The sequence below is a fragment of the Dendrobates tinctorius genome, unplaced genomic scaffold (assembly GCF_039654945.1).
Source record: "Dendrobates tinctorius isolate UK_male_01 unplaced genomic scaffold, ASM3965494v1 ptg000022l, whole genome shotgun sequence".
NCBI lineage: Eukaryota > Metazoa > Chordata > Amphibia > Anura > Dendrobatidae > Dendrobates > Dendrobates tinctorius.
In genome coordinates this window covers 41,925,908-41,947,951 of record NW_027361690.1, presented here as the reverse complement: position 1 = coordinate 41,947,951, position 22,044 = coordinate 41,925,908, and the positions used below count along the sequence as shown (strand labels likewise).

The following is a 22,044-nucleotide window of genomic DNA, read 5'->3' as shown; positions in this document are numbered from 1 at the left end:
AGCCTCTGACGTATAGGCGGGAGTGCCACCTGCAGCCTCTTATATATAGGCGGGAGTGTCACCTGCTGCCTCTGACGTATAGGCGGGAGTGCCACCTGCAGCCTCTTATATATAGGCGGGAGTGCCACCTGCAGCCTCTTATATATAGGCGGGAGTGCCACCTGCAGACTTATATATATGCGGGAGTGCCACCTGCAGCCTCTTATATATAGGCGGGAGTGCCACCTGCAGACTTATATATAGGCGGGAGTGCCACCTGCAGACTTATATATAGGCGGGAGTGCCACCTGCAGCCTCTTATATATAGGCGGGAGTGCCACCTGCAGCCTCTTATATATAGGCGGGAGTGCCACCTGCAGCCTCTGACGTATAGGCGGGAGTGCCACCTGCAGCCTCTTATATATAGGCGGGAGTGCCACCTGCAGCCTCTGACGTATAGGCGGGAGTGCCACCTGCAGCCTCTGATATATAGGCGGGAGTGCCACCTGCAGCCTCTGACGTATAGGCGGGAGTGCCACCTGCAGCCTCTTATATATAGGCGGGAGTGCCACCTGCAGACTTATATATAGGCGGGAGTGCCACCTGCAGACTTATATATAGGCGGGAGTGCCACCTGCAGCCTCTTATATATAGGCGGGAGTGCCACCTGCAGCCTCTTATATATAGGCGGGAGTGCCACCTGCTGCCTCTGACGTATAGGCGGGAGTGCCACCTGCAGCCTCTTATATATAGGCGGGAGTGCCACCTGCAGCCTCTGACGTATAGGCGGGAGTGCCACCTGCAGCCTCTGACGTATAGGCGGGAGTGCCACCTGCAGCCTCTTATATATAGGCGGGAGTGCCACCTGCAGACTTATATATAGGCGGGAGTGCCACCTGCAGACTTATATATAGGCGGGAGTGCCACCTGCAGACTTATATATAGGCGGGAGTGCCACCTGCAGCCTCTTATATATAGGCGGGAGTGCCACCTGCAGCCTCTGACGTATAGGCGGGAGTGCCACCTGCAGCCTCTGATATATATAGGCGGGAGTGCCACCTGCAGCCTCTGACGTATAGGTGGGAGTACCACCTGCAGGTTCTGACGTATAGGCGGGAGTGCCACCTGCAGCCTCTTATATATAGGCGGGAGTGCCACCTGCAGCCTCTTATATATAGGCGGGAGTGCCACCTGCAGCCTCTGACGTATAGGCGGGAGTGCCACCTGCAGCCTCTTATATATAGGCGGGAGTGCCACCTGCAGCCTCTGATGTATAGGCGGGAGTGCCACCTGCAGCCTCTGACGTATAGGCGGGAGTGCCACCTGCAGCCTCTTATATATAGGCGGGAGTGCCACCTGCAGCCTCTTATATATAGGCGGGAGTGCCACCTGCAGCCTCTGACGTATAGGCGGGAGTGCCACCTGCAGCCTGTGACGTATAGGCGGGAGTGCCACCTGCAGCCTCTTATATATAGGCGGGAGTGCCACCTGCAGCCTCTGACGTATAGGCGGGAGTGCCACCTGCAGCCTCTTATATATAGGCGGGAGTGCCACCTGCTGCCTCTGACGTATAGGCGGGAGTGCCACCTGCAGCCTCTTATATATAGGCGGGAGTGCCACCTGCTGCCTCTGACGTATAGGCGGGAGTGCCACCTGCAGCCTCTTATATATAGGCGGGAGTGCCACCTGCAGCCTCTTATATATAGGCGGGAGTGCCACCTGCAGACATATATAGGCGGGAGTGCCACCTGCAGCCTCTGACGTATAAGCGGGAGTGCCACCTGCAGCCTCTGACGTATAGGCGGGAGTGCCACCTGCAGCCTCTTATATATAGGCGGGAGTGCCACCTGCAGACTTATATATAGGCGGGAGTGCCACCTGCAGACTTATATATAGGCGGGAGTGCCACCTGCAGACTTATATATAGGCGGGAGTGCCACCTGCAGCCTCTTATATATAGGCGGGAGTGCCACCTGCAGCCTCTGACGTATAGGCGGGAGTGCCACCTGCAGCCTCTGATATATAGGCGGGAGTGCCACCTGCAGCCTCTGACGTATAGGCGGGAGTGCCACCTGCAGCCTCTGACGTATAGGCGGGAGTGCCACCTGCAGCCTCTTATATATAGGCGGGAGTGCCACCTGCAGCCTCTTATATATAGGCGGGAGTGCCACCTGCTGCCTCTGACGTATAGGCGGGAGTGCCACCTGCAGCCTCTTATATATAGGCGGGAGTGCCACCTGCAGCCTCTGACGTATAGGCGGGAGTGCCACCTGCAGCCTCTGATGTATAGGCGGGAGTGCCACCTGCAGCCTCTTATATATAGGCGGGAGTGCCACCTGCAGACTTATATATAGGCGGGAGTGCCACCTGCAGACTTATATATAGGCGGGAGTGCCACCTGCAGACTTATATATAGGCGGGAGTGCCACCTGCAGCCTCTTATATATAGGCGGGAGTGCCACCTGCAGCCTCTTATATATAGGCGGGAGTGCCACCTGCTGCCTCTGACGTATAGGCGGGAGTGCCACCTGCAGCCTCTGATATATAGGCGGGAGTGCCACCTGCAGCCTCTGACGTATAGGCGGGAGTGCCACCTGCAGCCTCTGACGTATAGGCGGGAGTGCCACCTGCAGCCTCTTATATATAGGCGGGAGTGCCACCTGCAGACTTATATATAGGCGGGAGTGCCACCTGCAGACTTATATATAGGCGGGAGTGCCACCTGCAGACTTATATATAGGCGGGAGTGCCACCTGCAGCCTCTTATATATAGGCGGGAGTGCCACCTGCAGCCTCTGACGTATAGGCGGGAGTGCCACCTGCAGCCTCTGATATATAGGCGGGAGTGCCACCTGCAGCCTCTGACGTATAGGCGGGAGTGCCACCTGCAGCCTCTTATATATAGGCGGGAGTGCCACCTGCAGCCTCTTATATATAGGCGGGAGTGCCACCTGCTGCCTCTGACGTATAGGCGGGAGTGCCACCTGCAGCCTCTTATATATAGGCGGGAGTGCCACCTGCAGCCTCTGACGTATAGGCGGGAGTGCCACCTGCAGCCTCTGATGTATAGGCGGGAGTGCCACCTGCAGCCTCTTATATATAGGCGGGAGTGCCACCTGCAGACTTATATATAGGCGGGAGTGCCACCTGCAGACTTATATATAGGCGGGAGTGCCACCTGCAGACATATATAGGTGGGAGTGCCACCTGCAGCCTCTTATATATAGGCGGGAGTGCCACCTGCAGCCTCTTATATATAGGCGGGAGTGCCACCTGCTGCCTCTGACGTATAGGCGGGAGTGCCACCTGCAGCCTCTTATATATAGGCGGGAGTGCCACCTGCAGCCTCTGACGTATAGGCGGGAGTGCCACCTGCAGCCTCTGACGTATAGGCGGGAGTGCCACCTGCAGCCTCTTATATATAGGCGGGAGTGCCACCTGCAGACTTATATATAGGCGGGAGTGCCACCTGCAGACTTATATATAGGCGGGAGTGCCACCTGCAGACTTATATATAGGCGGGAGTGCCACCTGCAGCCTCTTATATATAGGCGGGAGTGCCACCTGCAGCCTCTGACGTATAGGCGGGAGTGCCACCTGCAGCCTCTGATATATAGGCGGGAGTGCCACCTGCAGCCTCTGACGTATAGGCGGGAGTGCCACCTGCAGCCTCTGACGTATAGGCGGGAGTGCCACCTGCAGCCTCTTATATATAGGCGGGAGTGCCACCTGCAGACTTATATATAGGCGGGAGTGCCACCTGCAGACTTATATATAGGCGGGAGTGCCACCTGCAGACTTATATATAGGCGGGAGTGCCACCTGCAGCCTCTTATATATAGGCGGGAGTGCCACCTGCAGCCTCTGACGTATAGGCGGGAGTGCCACCTGCAGCCTCTGATATATAGGCGGGAGTGCCACCTGCAGCCTCTGACGTATAGGCGGGAGTGCCACCTGCAGCCTCTGACGTATAGGCGGGAGTGCCACCTGCAGCCTCTTATATATAGGCGGGAGTGCCACCTGCAGCCTCTGACGTTTAGGCGGGAGTGCCACCTGCAGCCTCTTATATATAGGCGGGAGTGCCACCTGCAGCCTCTGACGTATAGGCGGGAGTGCCACCTGCAGCCTCTTATATATAGGCGGGAGTGCCACCTGCAGCCTCTTATATATAGGCGGGAGTGCCACCTGCAGCCTCTGATGTATAGGCGGGAGTGCCACCTGCTGCCTCTGCTTTATAGGCGGGAGTGCCACCTGCAGCCTCTGACGTATAGGCGGGAGTGCCACCTGCAGCCTCTTATATATAGGCGGGAGTGCCACCTGCAGCCTCTGACGTATAGGCGGGAGTGCCACCTGCAGCCTCTTATATATAGGCGGGAGTGCCACCTGCAGCCTCTGCTGTATAGGCGGGAGTGCCACCTGCAGCCTCTGACGTATAGGCGGGAGTGCCACCTGCAGCCTCTGACGTATAGGCGGGAGTGCCACCTGCTGCCTCTTATATATAGGCGGGAGTGCCACCTGCAGCCTCTTATATATAGGCGGGAGTGCCACCTGCAGCCTCTTATATATAGGCGGGAGTGCCACCTGCAGCCTCTGACGTATAGGCGGGAGTGCCACCTGCAGCCGCTGTTATATATGGACGCGTTCACACAAGCATATAGTGATGTCAGGTTCCCTATTACCGCAGCAGGCGCTGCTATCACTGCCCGTGCCGTGGTGCATGCTTCTGGGTGTTGTAGTCCCCCCACTGTCCGCACCCACCCTCCCCACACAGCCTCGCGGTACCCGGAAGTGAAGCTTTGTGTTGCTGCAGCGGGCGCGCGCACGGGCCCCCAGGAAGCCGGAGTGTCGCTGGTAGATGCCGGGGTGGAGGGGACGGTAATGGCGGAAGTTGCCGGTATTCTGGAAGCGGCGAACTTTGCTGCCGAAAAGCACAAAGCTCAGAGGAGGAAGGATGCCGAGCAGACGCCGTACATAAACCACCCCATAGGTGAGCGGTACTGCAGCGTCCATGTGCCGGTCATCACCTGCCGGAGTAACGAATGGAAAAGGGCCATAACTAGTGTTGAGCATTCCGATACCGCAAGTATCGGGTATCGGCCGATACTTGCTGTATCGGAATTCCGATACCGACTTCCGATATTTTTTCAATATCGGAATTCGGCATCGGAATCGGAAGTTCAGTTGATTGACGGCCTGACGTCATCATGATGCGCGGTGTGTGCGCATCATGATGCGCCGTCATTTCGGGCCTTCCGGGGGTCTCTGCCGGCCTGCCGGGGGGCTGTGCCGGCCTGCTGGGGGGCTGTGTGGACTGCCCGGGGTCTCTGCCGGCCTGCCGGGGGGCTGTGCCGGCCTGCCGGGGGGCTGTGCACCCTGTGGGGGTCTGTACCGGCCTGCCGGGGGGCTGTGCCGGCCTGCCGGGGGGCTGTGCTGATGTCCGGGGGTCTGTGCAAGCATCGTCCGATGGGACTACAAGTCCCATCGGGCGATGCCTGCTACCATGACAGTGATTGACACATTAGCCAATGATGGGACAGTAGTAGTCCCATCATCCGGCTAATGTGTTAAATGTTAAAAAAAAAAAAAAAAAAAATACTACATACATACTACATGCTACATACATACTACATATATACTACATACATACTACATACATACTACATGCATGCTACATACATACTACATATATACTACATACATACTGCATGCTACATACATACTACATCCATACTACATACATACTGCATGCTACATACATACTACATACATACTACATACATACTACATGCATGCTACATATATACTACATGCTACATACATACCACATACATACTACATACATGCTACATATATACTACATGCATGCTACATACATACTACATATATACTACATGCATGCTACATACATACTACATGCTACATGCATGCTACATACATACTACATACATACTACATGCTACATACATACCACATATATACTACATACATACAATACATTCATACAATACATACATAGACATACAGTACATATAACATAGAGTAACATACTTACCAATACTTGTCACATTGTTCCCCGAAGCCATTGTCTTTCCGGAATAAATATTAACATAACAAACCACAAAAATACTCACCCACGATCCGAAGCAGTCCACGAGTGTGTCCCACGACGATCTTGGGTAGAGAACTGCAGCATCAGCTGATGCTGCCGTTCTCTACGGGCTGCAGGAATCCAATGACGGAAGGTAGGTATCCTTCCGCACTGTATTCCTCCGCCACTTAAAAAAAAAAAAAGTCCCTAGTCTCACTTTATGCCATTGCTGTGTGGGAAATTCCCACACAGCAATGGCATAAAGTGAGACTAGGGACTTTTTTTTTTTTTAAGTGGCGGAGGAATACAGTGCGGAAGGATACCTACCTTCCGTCATTGGATTCCTGCAGCCCGTAGAGAACGGCAGCATCAGCTGATGCTGCAGTTCTCTACCCAAGATCGTCGTGGGACACACTCGTGGACTGCTTCGGATCGTGGGTGAGTATTTTTGTGGTTTGTTATGTTAATATTTATTCCGTAGACGACAATGGCTTCGGGGAACAATGTGACAAGTATTGGTAAGTATGTTACTCTATGTTATATGTACTGTATGTCTATGTATGTATTGTATGAATGTATTGTATGTATGTAGTATATATGTGGTATGTATGTAGCATGTAGTATGTATGTAGTATGTATGTAGCATGCATGTAGCATGTAGTATGTATGTAGCATGCATGTAGCATGTAGTATGTATGTAGCATGCATGTAGTATATATGTAGTATGTATGTAGCATGCATGTAGTATATATGTAGCATGCATGTAGTATATATGTAGTATGTATGTAGTATATATGTAGCATGTATGTAGCATGCATGTAGCATGTAGTATGTATGTAGCATGCATGTAGTATATATGTAGTATGTAGCATGCATGTAGTATATATGTAGCATGCATGTAGTATATATGTAGTATGTATGTAGTATATATGTAGCATGTATGTAGTATGTAGCATGCATGTAGCATGTAGTATGTATGTAGCATGCATGTAGTATATATGTAGTATGTATGTAGCATGCATGTAGTATATATGTAGTATGTATGTAGCATGCATGTAGTATATATGTAGCATGCATGTAGTATATATGTAGTATGTATGTTGCATGTAGTATGAATGTAGCATGTATGTAGTATGAATGTAGCATGTATGTAGTATGTAGTATGAATGTAGCATGTAATTTTTTTTTTTTTTTTTTTACATTTAACACATTAGCCGGATGATGGGACTACTACTGTCCCATCATTGGCTAATGTGTCAATCACTGTCATGGTAGCAGGCATCGCCCGATGGGACTTGTAGTCCCATCGGACGATGCCTGCACAGACCCCCGGAGCCTGCACAGACCACCGTCAGGCCGGCACAGCCCCCCGGCAGGCCGGCACAGCCCCCCGGCAGGCCGGCACAGCCCCCCGGAGCCTGCACAGACCACCGGCAGGCCGGCACAGACCACCGGAGCCTGCACAGACCCCCTGGCAGGCCGGCACAGCCCCCCGAAAGGCCCGTACAGACCCCAGAGAGGCTGTACAAGGGCAGGAAAGGGTTTTTCTTATTCCGATACCGGAAGTCCCATAGACTTGAATGGGACTTCCGGTATCGGAATCGGCGATACCGATACTTTTTTTAAAGATCGGCCGATACCATCCGATACGATACTTTGAAGTATCGGATGGTATCGCTCAACTCTAGCCATAACCATTCTATACAATGGCTGCGCTTTAGCCTTGGGTCCAGGAGGAAGGGGACTGTGGGCCCTCATCCACATCAGACTTATATTTGGGGGATCGTAGTTGTACGTGACATGTCTGCAGAACATTGGCTCCATGGCATAGACTCCAGCTCTGCTCCTCCGCATATAACACACGGGCACGGTATAAGGCCGGAGTCGCGAGCGTCCTGGTGCTGATTATGGGAACCCTGGATCCGATGTTCTCGCGTGGAAACGGTAATTGGACTGCAGTCAGATGAAATCTGAGTGCAGTCCGATGTTTTACGCTCACCCATACAAGCCTGTGTGAATAGCGGAGGCATTTGCAGCACGCTGTGACTGATTTGCGCTGCCCCATAGTATAACACTGGGCCGACTGATCTCTGATAAATCCTCACATAGCACTCGCCGTGTTATACGCCAGTGTGAGCGAGGCCTAGCGGGGATTACCTCTGTGGCCCCGATTCATCAAAGCAATAATGCCAGAATTCTGGTGAAAATCGATTTGAAGCGATGCGCAAAAAAAAGTTGCGACTTTTCTCATTTTTCCATCAGTTTTGTGGAATAGGCACACACCCCAGCTCGTCTCGTCCATGACCTTATACCAGAAATCTTACTCTAATCTGTAACTGGAGTAAGAATTCTGCGATTTGGCTGGTGCCCAAGTAGGATCCGATCCCATGTAAACCTTGTAGAAAACTTGACACTCGGGTAGATGTAGAAGATCACTTTATAGTGTGCAGGCAAACAGAAGAGTGTGCCGATCCACAGCGGTCAGTATTACCTGTAACCCTGCAATCGGGCTGACTGATGAAGGTCACTATATGGCCGAAATGGCGTCTTATTTTTGGATTGCCTGCACACTATAAAGTTATGTTCTTACGTTTTCTACTTGAAGTAAGATTTGTAGCCGGGCACGCCACACTTTTCAGATGCTCTTCATAAAGAAGCGTTCACCTTTTCATCAGGAGCATCTGTCTCCAGCACACCCCCTGATCGAGACCAGAGTGACCATCGCCCATCTTGATGAATTGAGACCCATATGTTCGATGGACAATTAGGTTTTGTAAGTCCCATCCATTCGCTCAAGGCTGTATAGAGAGTGCCCGCAGCACTGGGGTCCTGCCGTGTACCGGCACTCAGGCTCACACTGATATCATTAACCCCTTCACTACCAAGGGTGGTTTGCACGTTAACTACCGGGCCAATTTTTACAATTCTGACCACTGTCCCTTTATGAGGTCATAACTCTGAAACGCTTCCATTGATCCCGGTGATTCTGACATTGTTTTCTCGTGACATATTGTACTTCATGTTAGTGGTAAAATTTCATTCATATAACTTGCGTTTATTTATGAGAAAAACGGAAATTTGGCGAAAATTTTGAAAATTCCGCAATTTTCCAACTTTTACTACTACCCTAGCCAAATTATCAATAGTAATGCTCACCACAAATTAAGTACAAAAATCCAAGATCACCTCCAATTGGAGTACAGATCAACACCAGAGCATTTCAAATGGTAAAATATAATTACTTTTATTAATACAAATATCAAAACATTAAAAGACATACAAGTTTCCAAGATCAGTGCAAAAAGAGAGGGACCTGCAACTCCCATTATATGTATTTTTCTGCTGCATGGTATAGAACCTCATAGCTAATAAGCAATCAGTTGATGTATGCTCCTGGAAAGCTATACTATAAATGTCTGCTGTTTACTCAAACATGCAGAGTATAATGACTACACAGCACAAGCTCATCGGTTCAGATAAACCAAAGTTATAAAATAACATCCATGGTATACCTATGTAAACTAGTTAGCATTAAAGCTACTGAGGCCATTACCTGAATCCTGGCAGCGTTAATAGAAGTCCCCTGGGAGAAAAATCCCTCCACCCCTGGGGACTTCTATTAACGCTGCCAGGATTCAGGTAATGGCCTCAGTAGCTTTAATGCTAACTAGTTTACATAGGTATACCATGGATGTTATTTTATAACTTTGGTTTATCTGAACCGATGAGCTTGTGCTGTGTAGTCATTATACTCTGCATGTTTGAGTAAACAGCAGACATTTATAGTATAGCTTTCCAGGAGCATACATCAACTGATTGCTTATTAGCTATGAGGTTCTATACCATGCAGCAGAAAAATACATATAATGGGAGTTGCAGGTCCCTCTCTTTTTGCACTGATCTTGGAAACTTGTATGTCTTTTAATGTTTTGATATTTGTATTAATAAAAGTAATTATATTTTACCATTTGAAATGCTCTGGTGTTGATCTGTACTCCAATTGGAGGTGATCTTGGATTTTTGTACTTAATTTTCCAACTTTGAATTTTTATGCCCTTAAATCACAGAGATATGGCACACAAAAAAGTTAATAAGTAACATTTGCCACATGTTTACTTTACATCAGCACAATTTTGGAATCAAAATTTTTATTTGTTAGCAAGATATAAGGGTTAAAAGTTGACCAGCAATCTCTCATTTTTGCAACACCATTTTATTTTTACGGACCACATCACATTTGAAGCCACTTTGAGGGGTCTATATGATAGAAAATACCCAAAAATGACACCATTCTAAAAACTGCACCCCTTAAGGTGCTTAAAACCACATTCAAGGAGTTTATTAACCCTTCAGGTGCGTCACAGGAATTTTTTGAATATTTAAAAAAAATTAACATTTAACTTTTTTTCACAAAAAAAATTACTTCAGGTTCAATTTTTTTTATTTTACCAAGTGTAACAGGAGAAATTGGACTGCAAAAATTATTGTGCAATTTGTCCTGAGCACGCCGATACCTGATATGTAGGGGGGAACCACTGTTTCGGCGCATGGCAGAGCTCAGAAGGGAAGGAACGCCGTTTGACTTTTTCAATGCAAAATTGGCTGGAATTCTGATCGGACGCAATGTCGCGTTTGGAGAGCCCCTGATGTACCTAAACAGTGGAAACCCCCCACAAGTGACCCCATTTTTGAAACTAGACCCCCTAAGGAACTTATCTAGATATGTGGTGAGAACTTTGAACCCACAAGGGCTTCACAGAAGTTTATAATGCACAGCGGTACAATTAAAAAATCATATTTTTTCCACAAAATGATCTTTTCACCCCCAATTTTTATTTTCCCAAGGGTAACAGGACCCTAAAAGTTATTGTGCAATTTGTCCTGAGTACACTGATACCCCATATGTGGGTGTAAATGACTATTTGGGCACATGGTAGAGCTCGGAAGGCAAGCAGCGCCATTTGACTTTTTTGGCTGGAATTGAGATCAGACACCATGTCGCGTTTGGAAAGCCCCTGATGTACCAAAACAGTGGAAACCCCCCACAAATGACCCCATTTTGGAAACTAGACCCCCCCAAGGAACTTATCTAGATGTGTGGTGAGAACTTTGAACCCCCAAGTGCTTCACAGAAGTTTATAACGCCCAGGCGTGAAAATAACAAATAATTTTTTTTTCCACAAAAATGATATTTTTGCCCCCAAATTTTTATTTTCCTAAGGGCAACAGGAGAAATGGGACCCCAAAAGTTGTTTTGCAAATTGTCCTGATTAGGCTGATACCCCATATGAGGGGGTAAAACACTGTTTGGGTGCATGGCAGGGCTTGGAAGGGGAGGAGCACCATTTGACTTTTTCAACGCAGAATTGGCTGGAATTGAGATCAGATGCCATGTTGTGTTTGGAGAGCCCCTGATGTGCGCAAATAGTGGAAACCCCCAATTCTAGCCCTAGCCCTAACCCTAGCCCTAATGGGAAAATGGAAATAAATACATTTTTTTCATTTTATTATTTTTCCCTAACTAAGGGGGTGATAACGGGGGGTTTGATTTACTATTTATGGCGGTTTTTATGTTTGGCAGCTGTCGCACGCTAAAAGACGCTTTTTATTGTAAAAATAGTTTTTGCATCACCACATATTGAGAGCTATAATTTTTCCATATTTTGACCCACCGAGTCATGTGAGGTCTTATTTTTTGCGGGACGAGTTGACGCTTTTATTGGTATCATGTTCGGGCATGTGACATTTTTTGATCGCTTTTTATTTCGTTTTTTGGGACGCAGAATTTACAAAAACCAGCGTTTCATGAATTTCTTTTGGGTGGTGCGTTTACGCCATTCCGGGTGCGGTAAAATTTATAAGGCGGTTTTATTCTTCGGGTCAGTACGGTTACAGCGATACCTCATTTAGGTCGTTTTTTTATGTTTTGGCGCTTTTATGCAATGAAAACAATTTTATATAAAAAATAATTATTTTTGCATCACTTTATTCTGCGAGCTATAACTTTTTTATTTTTTCGCTGATGATGCTGTATGGTGGCTCATTTTTTGCGGGACAAGATGACGTTTTCAGCGGTACCATGGATATTTATATGCGTTTTTTTGATCGCGCGTTATTGCACTTTTTGTTCGGCGGTATGATAATAAATCATTATTTTTTGCTTCGTTTTTTATTTTTTATTTTTTCGCTTAAGGGGTTAACTATTGGGACAGTTTTATAGGGCGGGTCGTTACGGACGTGGCGATACCAAATATGTGTACTTTTGTTTTTTGTTTTTTTTATTTCAAAAAAATGAATTTATTGGGGAATATTTTTTTTTTTTAATTGGCGATTTTTTTAAATTATTTTTACACTTTTTTTAATTTTTTTTTTTACTTTATTACAATGTCCCATGGGGGACATCACTGTCCTGTGACAGATCGCTGATCTGTCACATCACAGATCACTGTGACAGATCAGCGATCTGTCACAGGCACTGCACAGGCTTCCTCATGCCTGCGCTTTGCAGGCACTGAGGAAGCCAGCTTCCTGCAGGCCCCCGGAGGTCCCCGTCGCCATATTGGATCCGGGGACCTGCAGGAAAGGAGCCCCCCGCAGCAGCGCTGCACATTGCGCTGCCGTGGGGGGCTCAGGGAAGCACGGAGGGAGCCCCCTCCCTGCCGATGCTTCCCTTTAACCCCCGGTACACCGCGATCGTGTTTGATCGCGGTGTGCAAGGGGTTAACGTGTTGGGGGCGGTCCGTGACCGCCCCTGACACATTGTGCCGGGTGTCAGCTATGATAATTAGCTGACACTCGGCCGCGATCAGCGACGCTCACCACGTGGGCGCCGCTGATCGCGATGACGTAATATTCCGTCCATGGTAATTAGGTCCATGGTCACATGGACGGAATATTACGTCAATTGTAGGTAAGGGGTTAAAATTATCACAAACGCTGTGGGATGTGAGGCAGCGGGTCGGTGTATGCCCTGTATGTTGGCTGTGCTGAACTCCCTGGCAGCTGTCAATTACGACCAGCCGGAGAGCAGAAAAACCCCACATGCAGACACAGGTGACGTGTAAATGCCCTCTCTAAGGCTGTGTGCACACGCTGCAGATTAGGTGCGGATTCATCCGCGTGGATTTTATAAAATCCGCAGGTGAAACAGCAGGTCAAAATACCTGCGGTTTTACCTGCGGATTGCTCTGCGGTTTTGCCCTGCGGTTTTTCATCTCCTCAATGGAGGAGATGGCAAACCGCAGGGGAATCCGCAGAAAGAATTGACATGTCAATTCATTCTGCGGATTGAAAACCGCAGATAATCCGCACGGAAAATTCCGCACCGTCTGCACTGCGGTTTTTGATTCCCATAGGGAATCATGGTACTGTACACCGCAGCAAAAACTGCTGCGGACCCGCAGAGGCCAAAACCGCTGCGGAACCGCAGCAAAATCCGCAGCGTGTGCACACAGCCTGAATATCTATCTTTACACCCTAATCACTTTTGTAATCTGCTTTTTTATAAAATTCCAAGTGAAGTGCCTGTGCTGCGGTCACCATGGATCCAGGCTGAGGGCAGCGCTGCCCCCTAATGACAACCTGTTCCAGGAGGGGAGTTGCTGCAGGGAACCGAGTGCAGCCTCAGCTTCCTGTGATGTTCATTTGAGACAGGGAGTGAAGTATAGAAACGAACACTTTTAGGCCCCTTTTACACGTCCTGATATTTCCAGTACCGGAAAAAACAGTACAGGAGATATCAGTGTCCGTGTGTGTACTACGTGTGGCAACCGTGTGCCGCATCAGGACCACACCAACGGCTGCTGGGGAAGTAGCGTTACTGTAAGCCGCTGTCCCCCGGCGACTGGTGCTGAAGCTGGCTGTCATCCATTCTCCCCTGCTCTGCCGTGATCATCGCAAGTAGAGGAGAATGAGTGAATGAAAAACTGACCTGCTGTGACCTCCGGACCGTGGAAGAATGCAAGGGATGAGGTCACTGTGTCAGAGCTTGAACTGCTGTGACCTCATCACTTGCATTCTTCCATGTTCCGGAGGTCACAGCAGGTCAGTTTTTCATTCATTCATTCTCCTATGTTTGCTGGCAGAGCAGGGGAGAATGGATGACAGCTGCCTTCAGCACCTGCCGCTGGGGAACAGCGCTTACAGTAGTGCCACTTCCCCAGCGGCTGTCCGTGTACACGAAGGACAGTGTGCAGCACTTTTTGCGGTCCGGGTGAAAACAGACCTGTCTGCGTGTTTTGCACACGGGCACACAGTCCGTGAAAATACGCTGTCATGTGCATAGACTGATTCATTACAATGTGTCTACGTGTGTCAGTGTCTCCAGTACGTGAGAAAACTGTCACCTCCCGTACCGGAGACACGGACGTGTGAGACCGGCCTCAGGCTGTGTGCACACGATCAGTTTTTGGTGCTGCATATTTTTGTGATGTGAAAAAGACAGCATCTTAGGCCTGTTTCACACTTCCGTTTTTTCAAATCCGTCAAAATCCGTTGGTTTCCGTAAAAAAACGGATCCGCCATTTTTTTGCAGGATCCGTTTTTTTGTCCCATAGACTTCCATTAGTTGTTACCGCGGATCCGTCAAAAAAACGGATCCGGATCCGTTTGCATCAGTTTCCGTCAAAAAAACGGAAACGGATCCGTTTGGCGGACACAAAAACGGAAGTGTGAAACAGGCCTTACAGTTCCAGCAAAGTGGATGGGATTTATAGAATCTGCCCACAGTGTTTTTTTTTCACTTCGCATCAACCAACCTGTGGTGCGTGTTTCACATCATCAACACGTCAATTTCTCTTGAGGGTACGCTGAGTTTTGTGTGTGGATTTTCCCATAGACTTTCATTAGATACAGAAAATCTGCTGTTAAAAAAACGCACGTGGTTTGTGTTTTCTGAGTCAGAAACACTCTAAGGCTGTATGCCCACATTGTGTTTTTAAGCGTTTCCGCAGCGCTTTTAGACGCGCGTTTCTGCTTCGGAACAGCTTAAGAAAAGCATCTAATGTAATAGAATGGAAAACGCACATGTTGTGCTAATGGTGCATTTTTTTCCGCTGCGGAAACGCTTAGCAGAAAAAAAGCGCAGCATGTTCAATAATTGTGCGGAATTGAATGCGATGCTGCATACATACACTGTTATTGCAAAAACGCATAGGAAAACGCATGTCAGAATGCTTGACAATCGAGTCAAAAAGCGCATGCGTTTTCCCTGGCAAGGGCATGCGTTTCTGCTCAGGAAAAAAACGCTTGAAAAACGCTACGTGGGCAAATAGCCTCAAACAGCATATAATGACTGTATCAATAAGGTTTTGTCAAAGCCAAATACCAGGAAGTCTGAAAAGCAAAGCAGCTTTATTTAAAACATAACATACCAAAAAGATAAGAAAATCCAGTGTCAAAAACACATGGAAAAAAAACACTCAAAAAGGCAATGAAAAAATACAAGCAACCTAATTTATCTAATGAGAAAAGGAAAACAGAACCCAAAAGTAACTAGGACGGGTGGTAAATTCAATCTGTATGTCATGCTTACGAAATGCGAGGAAAAGTCGTCTTGTTAGAATACCAGGAAGATTAGAAAGAGAGGAAAATGGTTAATTTATGGGAAAAAGTACACAGATTATAAAATACTTAATTTTTAGCACAAGTTAAAAAATTGAAATTAATTTCACCCAAGATGGAGTCACTTGAGGCGCATCTTACTGTAACATTGCGCTTAGTAAACGAGTAATGTCATCCCTCGAATTTTGTGTAATAGTGATGTATGACTGCGTGTCCTTTTATATTGTAGGGGTTGCCAGAATTCTGTCTCATGAGGCTGGAATCGGTGATGTAGCCGTGCTGCAGGTAAACGTGTGCCGCAGTATTCATTTTATATGTAGAGTCTGCCTTTTATATCATCAGTGACAATATATACTTTGTTGTTACAGTATACACCTAGGGTTGTGTTCACACCTGCGCCAGAGCCTCTGTCATCTGGTTTTGTCATGTTCTCGTTGCCCTATTTATCCCAGTAAAGTAATAGACATCCACTATAAATAAATCACTGTTAGTGATAGAAAATTACCTTTATTCCTCCTGGGAGCCGCCAGCTTTCAGTCATAGAGGCGTCCTGGCACGGCTAGGGTCACCGCTAAGTACACAGTGATTGGCAGTTGTAAACACACCTTGGAACATTGATTGATAGCCGGCTCTACAGCATGTGTGTGCAGAGTGAGCGGTCAAACTGCCGGGACGTGTTCACAAAGTGGTGACTGTAGCTCCTGGCGTGACTTTGTGACTGAAAGCCGGTAGCTTCTGGAAGGAATAAAGTTTGTTTTCTACTGGTAGCCTTGCTTCCCGAGATGTGTGGAAAAAATAAAACACAATGGGAATGAGAACTGTAACGCTGCGCTTTTTTGCGCAATGAAAATATTCATCGTCACAAAAACTCACTAAATACCTAACGTGGGAACGTAGCCTTAAAGGTTTTTTTTAATGCTGATCTGTCCACAGTATAGGTCATTAATCGAAGACTTTTAGGGTCTGACATCTAGATGTCAACGGTGAATATAGTGGAATGTAGCCGCTGTTTATAAACTGTAGTGGCCACTACCAGGTGCTGAAGATCAGCTCCTACTGAAAAGAATAGCAGCTAGTCTGCAGCCACTAAACGGTGTACAGAGCTGCCGTGTTCTGCTCTCTATACTGTTTGCGTTCAGCCGTTGTCATTTTTTGCTGAGTATTAGATTTGTGGTCTCAGAAGTAAAACGATCAGAAACATAGAAGCCCTCCATGTTGTTGGCTTCACTTGGGTACGCGGACTATTCTGTGAGGTAGCGCAGCACCATGGACTTTAGTAACCTGACACCTCATTTTCCTCCTTTGCCTCCTAGGCAGCTCTTCTACATGACACCGTTGAAGATACAAACACAACGTTCCTGGAAATTGAGGAGAAGTTTGGCCTAGAGGTCAGGCGGATAGTGGAAGAGGTGACCGATGACAAGACTTTGCCAAGGATGAGAAGAAAACAGCTGCAGATCGAGCACGCACCGCACTGCAGCCACAAGGCCAAGCTGGTGAAATTAGCCGACAAATTGTACAATCTGCGGGATCTGAAGCGCAGCACTCCGAAAGGTACCGGGACCCGCCTCGCCCATACAAGGAGCGCAGAATGAGTTTTTAGCTATTTTTATTGTTTGACCCTTTGTAGGAATTGAGCGATTTTGTGTAAAATCGTGACTGATCATTGCCTTTGGGTTACTTGGCTGGCATTACTGTCACAAAAGAACCATGAGATTACCAAATGATGACCATACAAACTGCAAACAGATGTCCCTTGTGGGATCTTAAAGGGGTTGTCCTCTTTATTTTAACCCCTTCACTGCTTGGTGATTTTCTGTTTTTTGTTTTTTTTTCTTTTAAAGTCCCCAACTTCCGAGAGACCTGTAACATTTTCATTTTTTGGCATCTGGAGCTATGTGCTGGCTTATTGTGACCTGAGCTGAAATTTTTACTGGTACCATTTGGGATTAGACATGATGTTTTGATTGCCTTTTATTGCAGTGTCGCGGCACTCAAAAAAACCTATTTACTGTCTTCAATTGTCCCCTTAGGACAAGGGGTCCTAAGCTGCAATAATCTGATTGCTTGTGCTATGTATAGTCATCAGCAGACCCCAGCTGATGTGACCGGGGCGCCGATGGGCAGGATTAATGATGCGCTTCTGGCTGGCATGTGTTAAATTATGCTGTCAGTGAGTGGCAGCAGGATTTAACTGGTTAACAGCTGCGGGTGGAGCACCGCTCCACCCGCAGCTGCTAGAGGCAGTTTATGGCTGATTAAATCATAAAGGATGGAGAAACATGTGGGCTCGCAGGAACACAACTTTGACTTGAACGTGAAAGGTAGTGAAGGGGTTGATTAAAAGGAACCTGTCACCCCCCCCCCCCAGGCATTTTTAACTAAAAAAGCCACCTTCAGAAGCACTAAGGCTGCATTCTGTGAAGGTGGCTCTTGTGTTTCTGACCCCATTAACGCCAAAATATAGACTTTTATAAATCGTTCCTCATACCTGCATTCTGTCACAGAGGTATGGAGTGTTGCCGCCTCCCAGCTGTCCATCAACCCCCCTCTACAGCGTCCCTGAACCGCTTCCTTCTTTTGTATTTGCCGCCGTTACATGTTGTCAGGCGCCTGCGCTGTGACAACAGTTCTCGGGCATGCGCAGTGCACTTCCCGGGAACTGACATCAGGCTATCACGCCTGTGTGTTTCTGCGTCCCCAGATCCCGCCCCGCAGTGTGTTATGAAGTATTCACACTGCGGGGCTGGGAATCTTGGGGGTGACAAAGTGCATGTATTTGGGGCTGAAAACATTTCTGAAATTGTGTTTCATAAACATTTCTGTAGTGTACTATTGTGGGCTGCAGAATGCGTTAACTAAATATGTCAGTGTTGTGGAAGTGTTTTTAGATCTTTTTTCTATTTTCATTCTGGGCACCTCTTTGCTGAGTTAAGCTAGGACTACACCGCAACTTTGGTGACAGCCATCACACAACCGAAGGTCACTTGGTGTCGCCACTATATCACAGCAATATACAAGTGAAAGGGTCCAATTGTGACACTTACATGACCTCAAAAAGCAAGTCGCCAAAGAATCAGACTGTTAGATTTTTTTTTTGCGACTTGCTTGTCCTGGTTGTGTAGATGTTGCAATGCGACCCATTCACTTGTACAGCAGTGGCACCGAGTGAACTCTGACGTGCTGCCAAAGTCACCGTGAGCCCCTGCCTTATGACGACTGCAGACCACATCAAAGTTGAATTTGCAGAGAAATCAAAGCCTGTAAAAGCCAAAACGGTGCTACATTGTCAAACGAGCCCAAATGCAAAAGTAATTTTTATCCCACAATTGCATTTGTTGTTGTCTCCATAGGTGGACAACTCCTTTAACAGAGGCTCCTAATGCTGAAAAGAAACAGTTATATGTTATTTGCGTTTTATTATTTTGTCAGCATTATTATTATTATTGTTGTTGGCCTCAAACCTAAACTTTTTTTTTTTTTTTTTTGTAGGCTGGTCAGAAAAGCGAATACAAGAATATTTTCAGTGGGCATTCCAGGTTGTGAGTGGTCTACGAGGCACCGATGTGGCGATGGAGAAACACCTGGACCAGTTATTCAAAGAGAGGGGAGTTTCAGGTTAAATTTGTTGTATGAGAATTCACATGTCCACAGGAGAAGGGCCACGTGCCATAGATGATCAATGTAATCCTGGAGAAACAGGATTAATGCACTGGTATAAAATAAGTATGTAGGCATTAAAGTCAGAACTATTTTACTTTTAAATACTTTTTTATTAAAAAAAAATAATCCATGCCACTTTACAACACTGGCTGCTTTTGCAACCACAAGAACTTTTTTTCTATTTGTTCTGAATGTGTTAATATCTTAAGTGGTACCGTAAATCCACTGATGGGCACATATTTTACATTGCACATAAGTTTGCCCATTATCGCCTATCCCCATTCTTATAGGAATGTCAAAGACCAGCCTAGTTTTGACTCTCCCATTATGAATGAATGGAGTGTTAATGCATTATTATCCATCGCTCCATTCACAGAGCCCCAATTCTCAGGATCGGTGGCGGTCCCAACATCCGGACCCCCAGTGATCAGGCAGTTGTCCCATATTCCAGGGATAGGGGCTAACTTTCAAATGTGGAAATATCCCTTTAAGTAAAGCCACTTTGACCGAATGGGTGCACTGCAATGTCGTTTGCCCATTGATTTGTATTGAAGAGTACAGCGCTCCAAAACTCCCCAAAAAACAACATGCTACGTAGCCAAAGAACAGACATCACTAACTGGTTGACATTTTTAGAAACCTAAATCGATTTAAAATGTTGAAATGCCTGAATGTGTGCGCAGCAAGATAATTCAACATAAAAATGCATACGTTCATTATTTTGAGCATTTTCTATTGCAGCGGTTTTGTAACGCCTTTTCAGACCGATTCCAGGTGGAATCTAATCTGCTTGATAAAGATGTTGTGTGTACAAACACTAAGAGTTTTCCAAAATTCCTCTTGCGCATCGGTAAAAATCCACACACTATTCTTAGGTCATTCAGTGGGTTTTCAGATTTGCAGCGTTCTCGGGGTGTGTGCACATGAGATCTTTTTCAGGCAGATTGCTCCATTGACAAACTTATCAGAAAACGCTCAGAAGAATATACATGTACATTTCCAACTAAAAATGACTTGCCGTGCATATGATCTGGTTTTTGGACGTGTCTTGACCACTTCAGGTTTTTAAAAAGGCAAATAAGTTTAAAAAAAAAAAAAAAATCCATTCTGACATTTTCTGCCCTGAATTCACTCTGAACTTTTTAATACTAGCCAATGGGAAAGCTGAAAGATGCCCGGACGTCTTTTGGAGTGTTTTGCTTAAAAAAAAAAAAGAGCTCAAAAAACACTGGAAGTTTCTTGATTATTCAATGAAGTGAAACAATCTACAGTGGGAAAAAAAAAATAAATTGGTTTTTATAATTGAAAGCACTTGGGGGGGGGGGTGGGATCCCTGGCTGCCAAAACTGTTGGAAGGACACTCAATAAACCATCTAAAAGAAAAACAACAATAAAGACACTTCAGGAAAAAAAAAAAAATCACCAGTTTCCTGAAGCATCTTCTGCTTGGAAAACCGCAGGTTCACCTGAATTTATCAGGCGTGTGCACGCACATATTCTAAATGTTACAGATCTGCAGCACAAAGAGTTAAATTCACATCTGATCCATGGCACCTTATCCACACAGCACATTCATTAAAAATACATTTATTATAATGCCGCAACTTTTTTAGAAGTGAACCAGATCTTCACAACTTATAAAATGCATTAATATGAGGATGTCATAATTCTGTACATTATAATAAATCTTTACCTTTTTGTTTTTTGATGAGCCAATGGATTGCCTATAGTTTAAAGACTTTTAATTAGAAATAATTGATAATTATTATGATGCTGCTTGTATAATGTGATATGAAAGAATATATGTCAGTGATTAATAAAAAGAATGGATCAATTATTGGATTGTTATGTGATCTTGATTTTTCTGAATTGTGTGACCACCACTGGAGAGTGAGGTAGAAACAAGACTGTGTCTCTTTCATTCACTGCTCAAAAAAATAAAGGGAACACTAAAATACCACGTCCTAGATATCTCTGAATGAAATATTCCAGTTGCAAGTTTTTATTCATTGCATAGTGGAATGTGTTCAGAACAATAAAACATAACAATTATCGATGTAAGTCAAAATTAATATCCCATGGAGGTCTGGATTTGGAAGTATACTCAAAATCAAAGTTTAAAATGAAATTACAGGCTGATCCAACTTCAGTGGAAATGCCTCATGACAAGGAAAAGATGCTCAGTATTGTGTGTGGCCTCCATGTGCCTGTATATCCTCCTCACTGTACAAAGCCTGGGCATGCTTCTGATGAGGCAGCGGATGGTCTGAGGGATCTGTTCCCAGACCTGGACTAAAGCATCCGCCAACTCCTGGACAGTCTGTGGTGCAACGTGACGTTGGTGGATGGAGCGAGACATGATATGCTCAATCGGATTCAGGTCTGGGGAACGGGCAGGCCAGTCCATAGCTTCAATGCCTTCATCTTGCAGGAACTGCTGACACACTCCAGCCACATGAGGTCTGGCATTTTCCTGCATTAGGAGGAACCCAGGGCCAACCGCACCACCATATGGTCTCGCAAGGGGTCTGAGGATCTCATCTCTGTACCTAATGGCAGTCAGGCTACCTCTGGCGAGCACACGGAGGGCTGTGCGGCCCTCCACAGAAATGCCACCACACACCATTACTGTCCCACTGCCAAACCAGTCATGCTGAAGGATGTTGCAGGCAGCAGATCGCTCTCCACAGTGTCTCCAGACTCTTTCACGTCTGTCACATGTTCTCAGCGTGAACCTGCTTTCATCTGTGAAG

General features: G+C 46.5%; 1 protein-coding gene across 1 annotated transcript; it reads left to right on the top strand.

Annotated features, from left to right (window-relative positions):
* Positions 1-4,575: 4,575 nt before the first annotated feature.
* On the top strand, positions 4,576-21,128 carry HDDC3 (HD domain containing 3). Its single transcript, XM_073568642.1, has 4 exons — positions 4,576-4,966; positions 15,858-15,913; positions 16,942-17,182; positions 19,121-21,128. Exons 1-4 carry the CDS (start codon positions 4,612-4,614, stop codon positions 19,249-19,251), a joined length of 783 nt encoding a protein of 260 aa, XP_073424743.1. The 5' UTR covers positions 4,576-4,611; the 3' UTR covers positions 19,252-21,128.
* Positions 21,129-22,044: the final 916 nt, after the last annotated feature.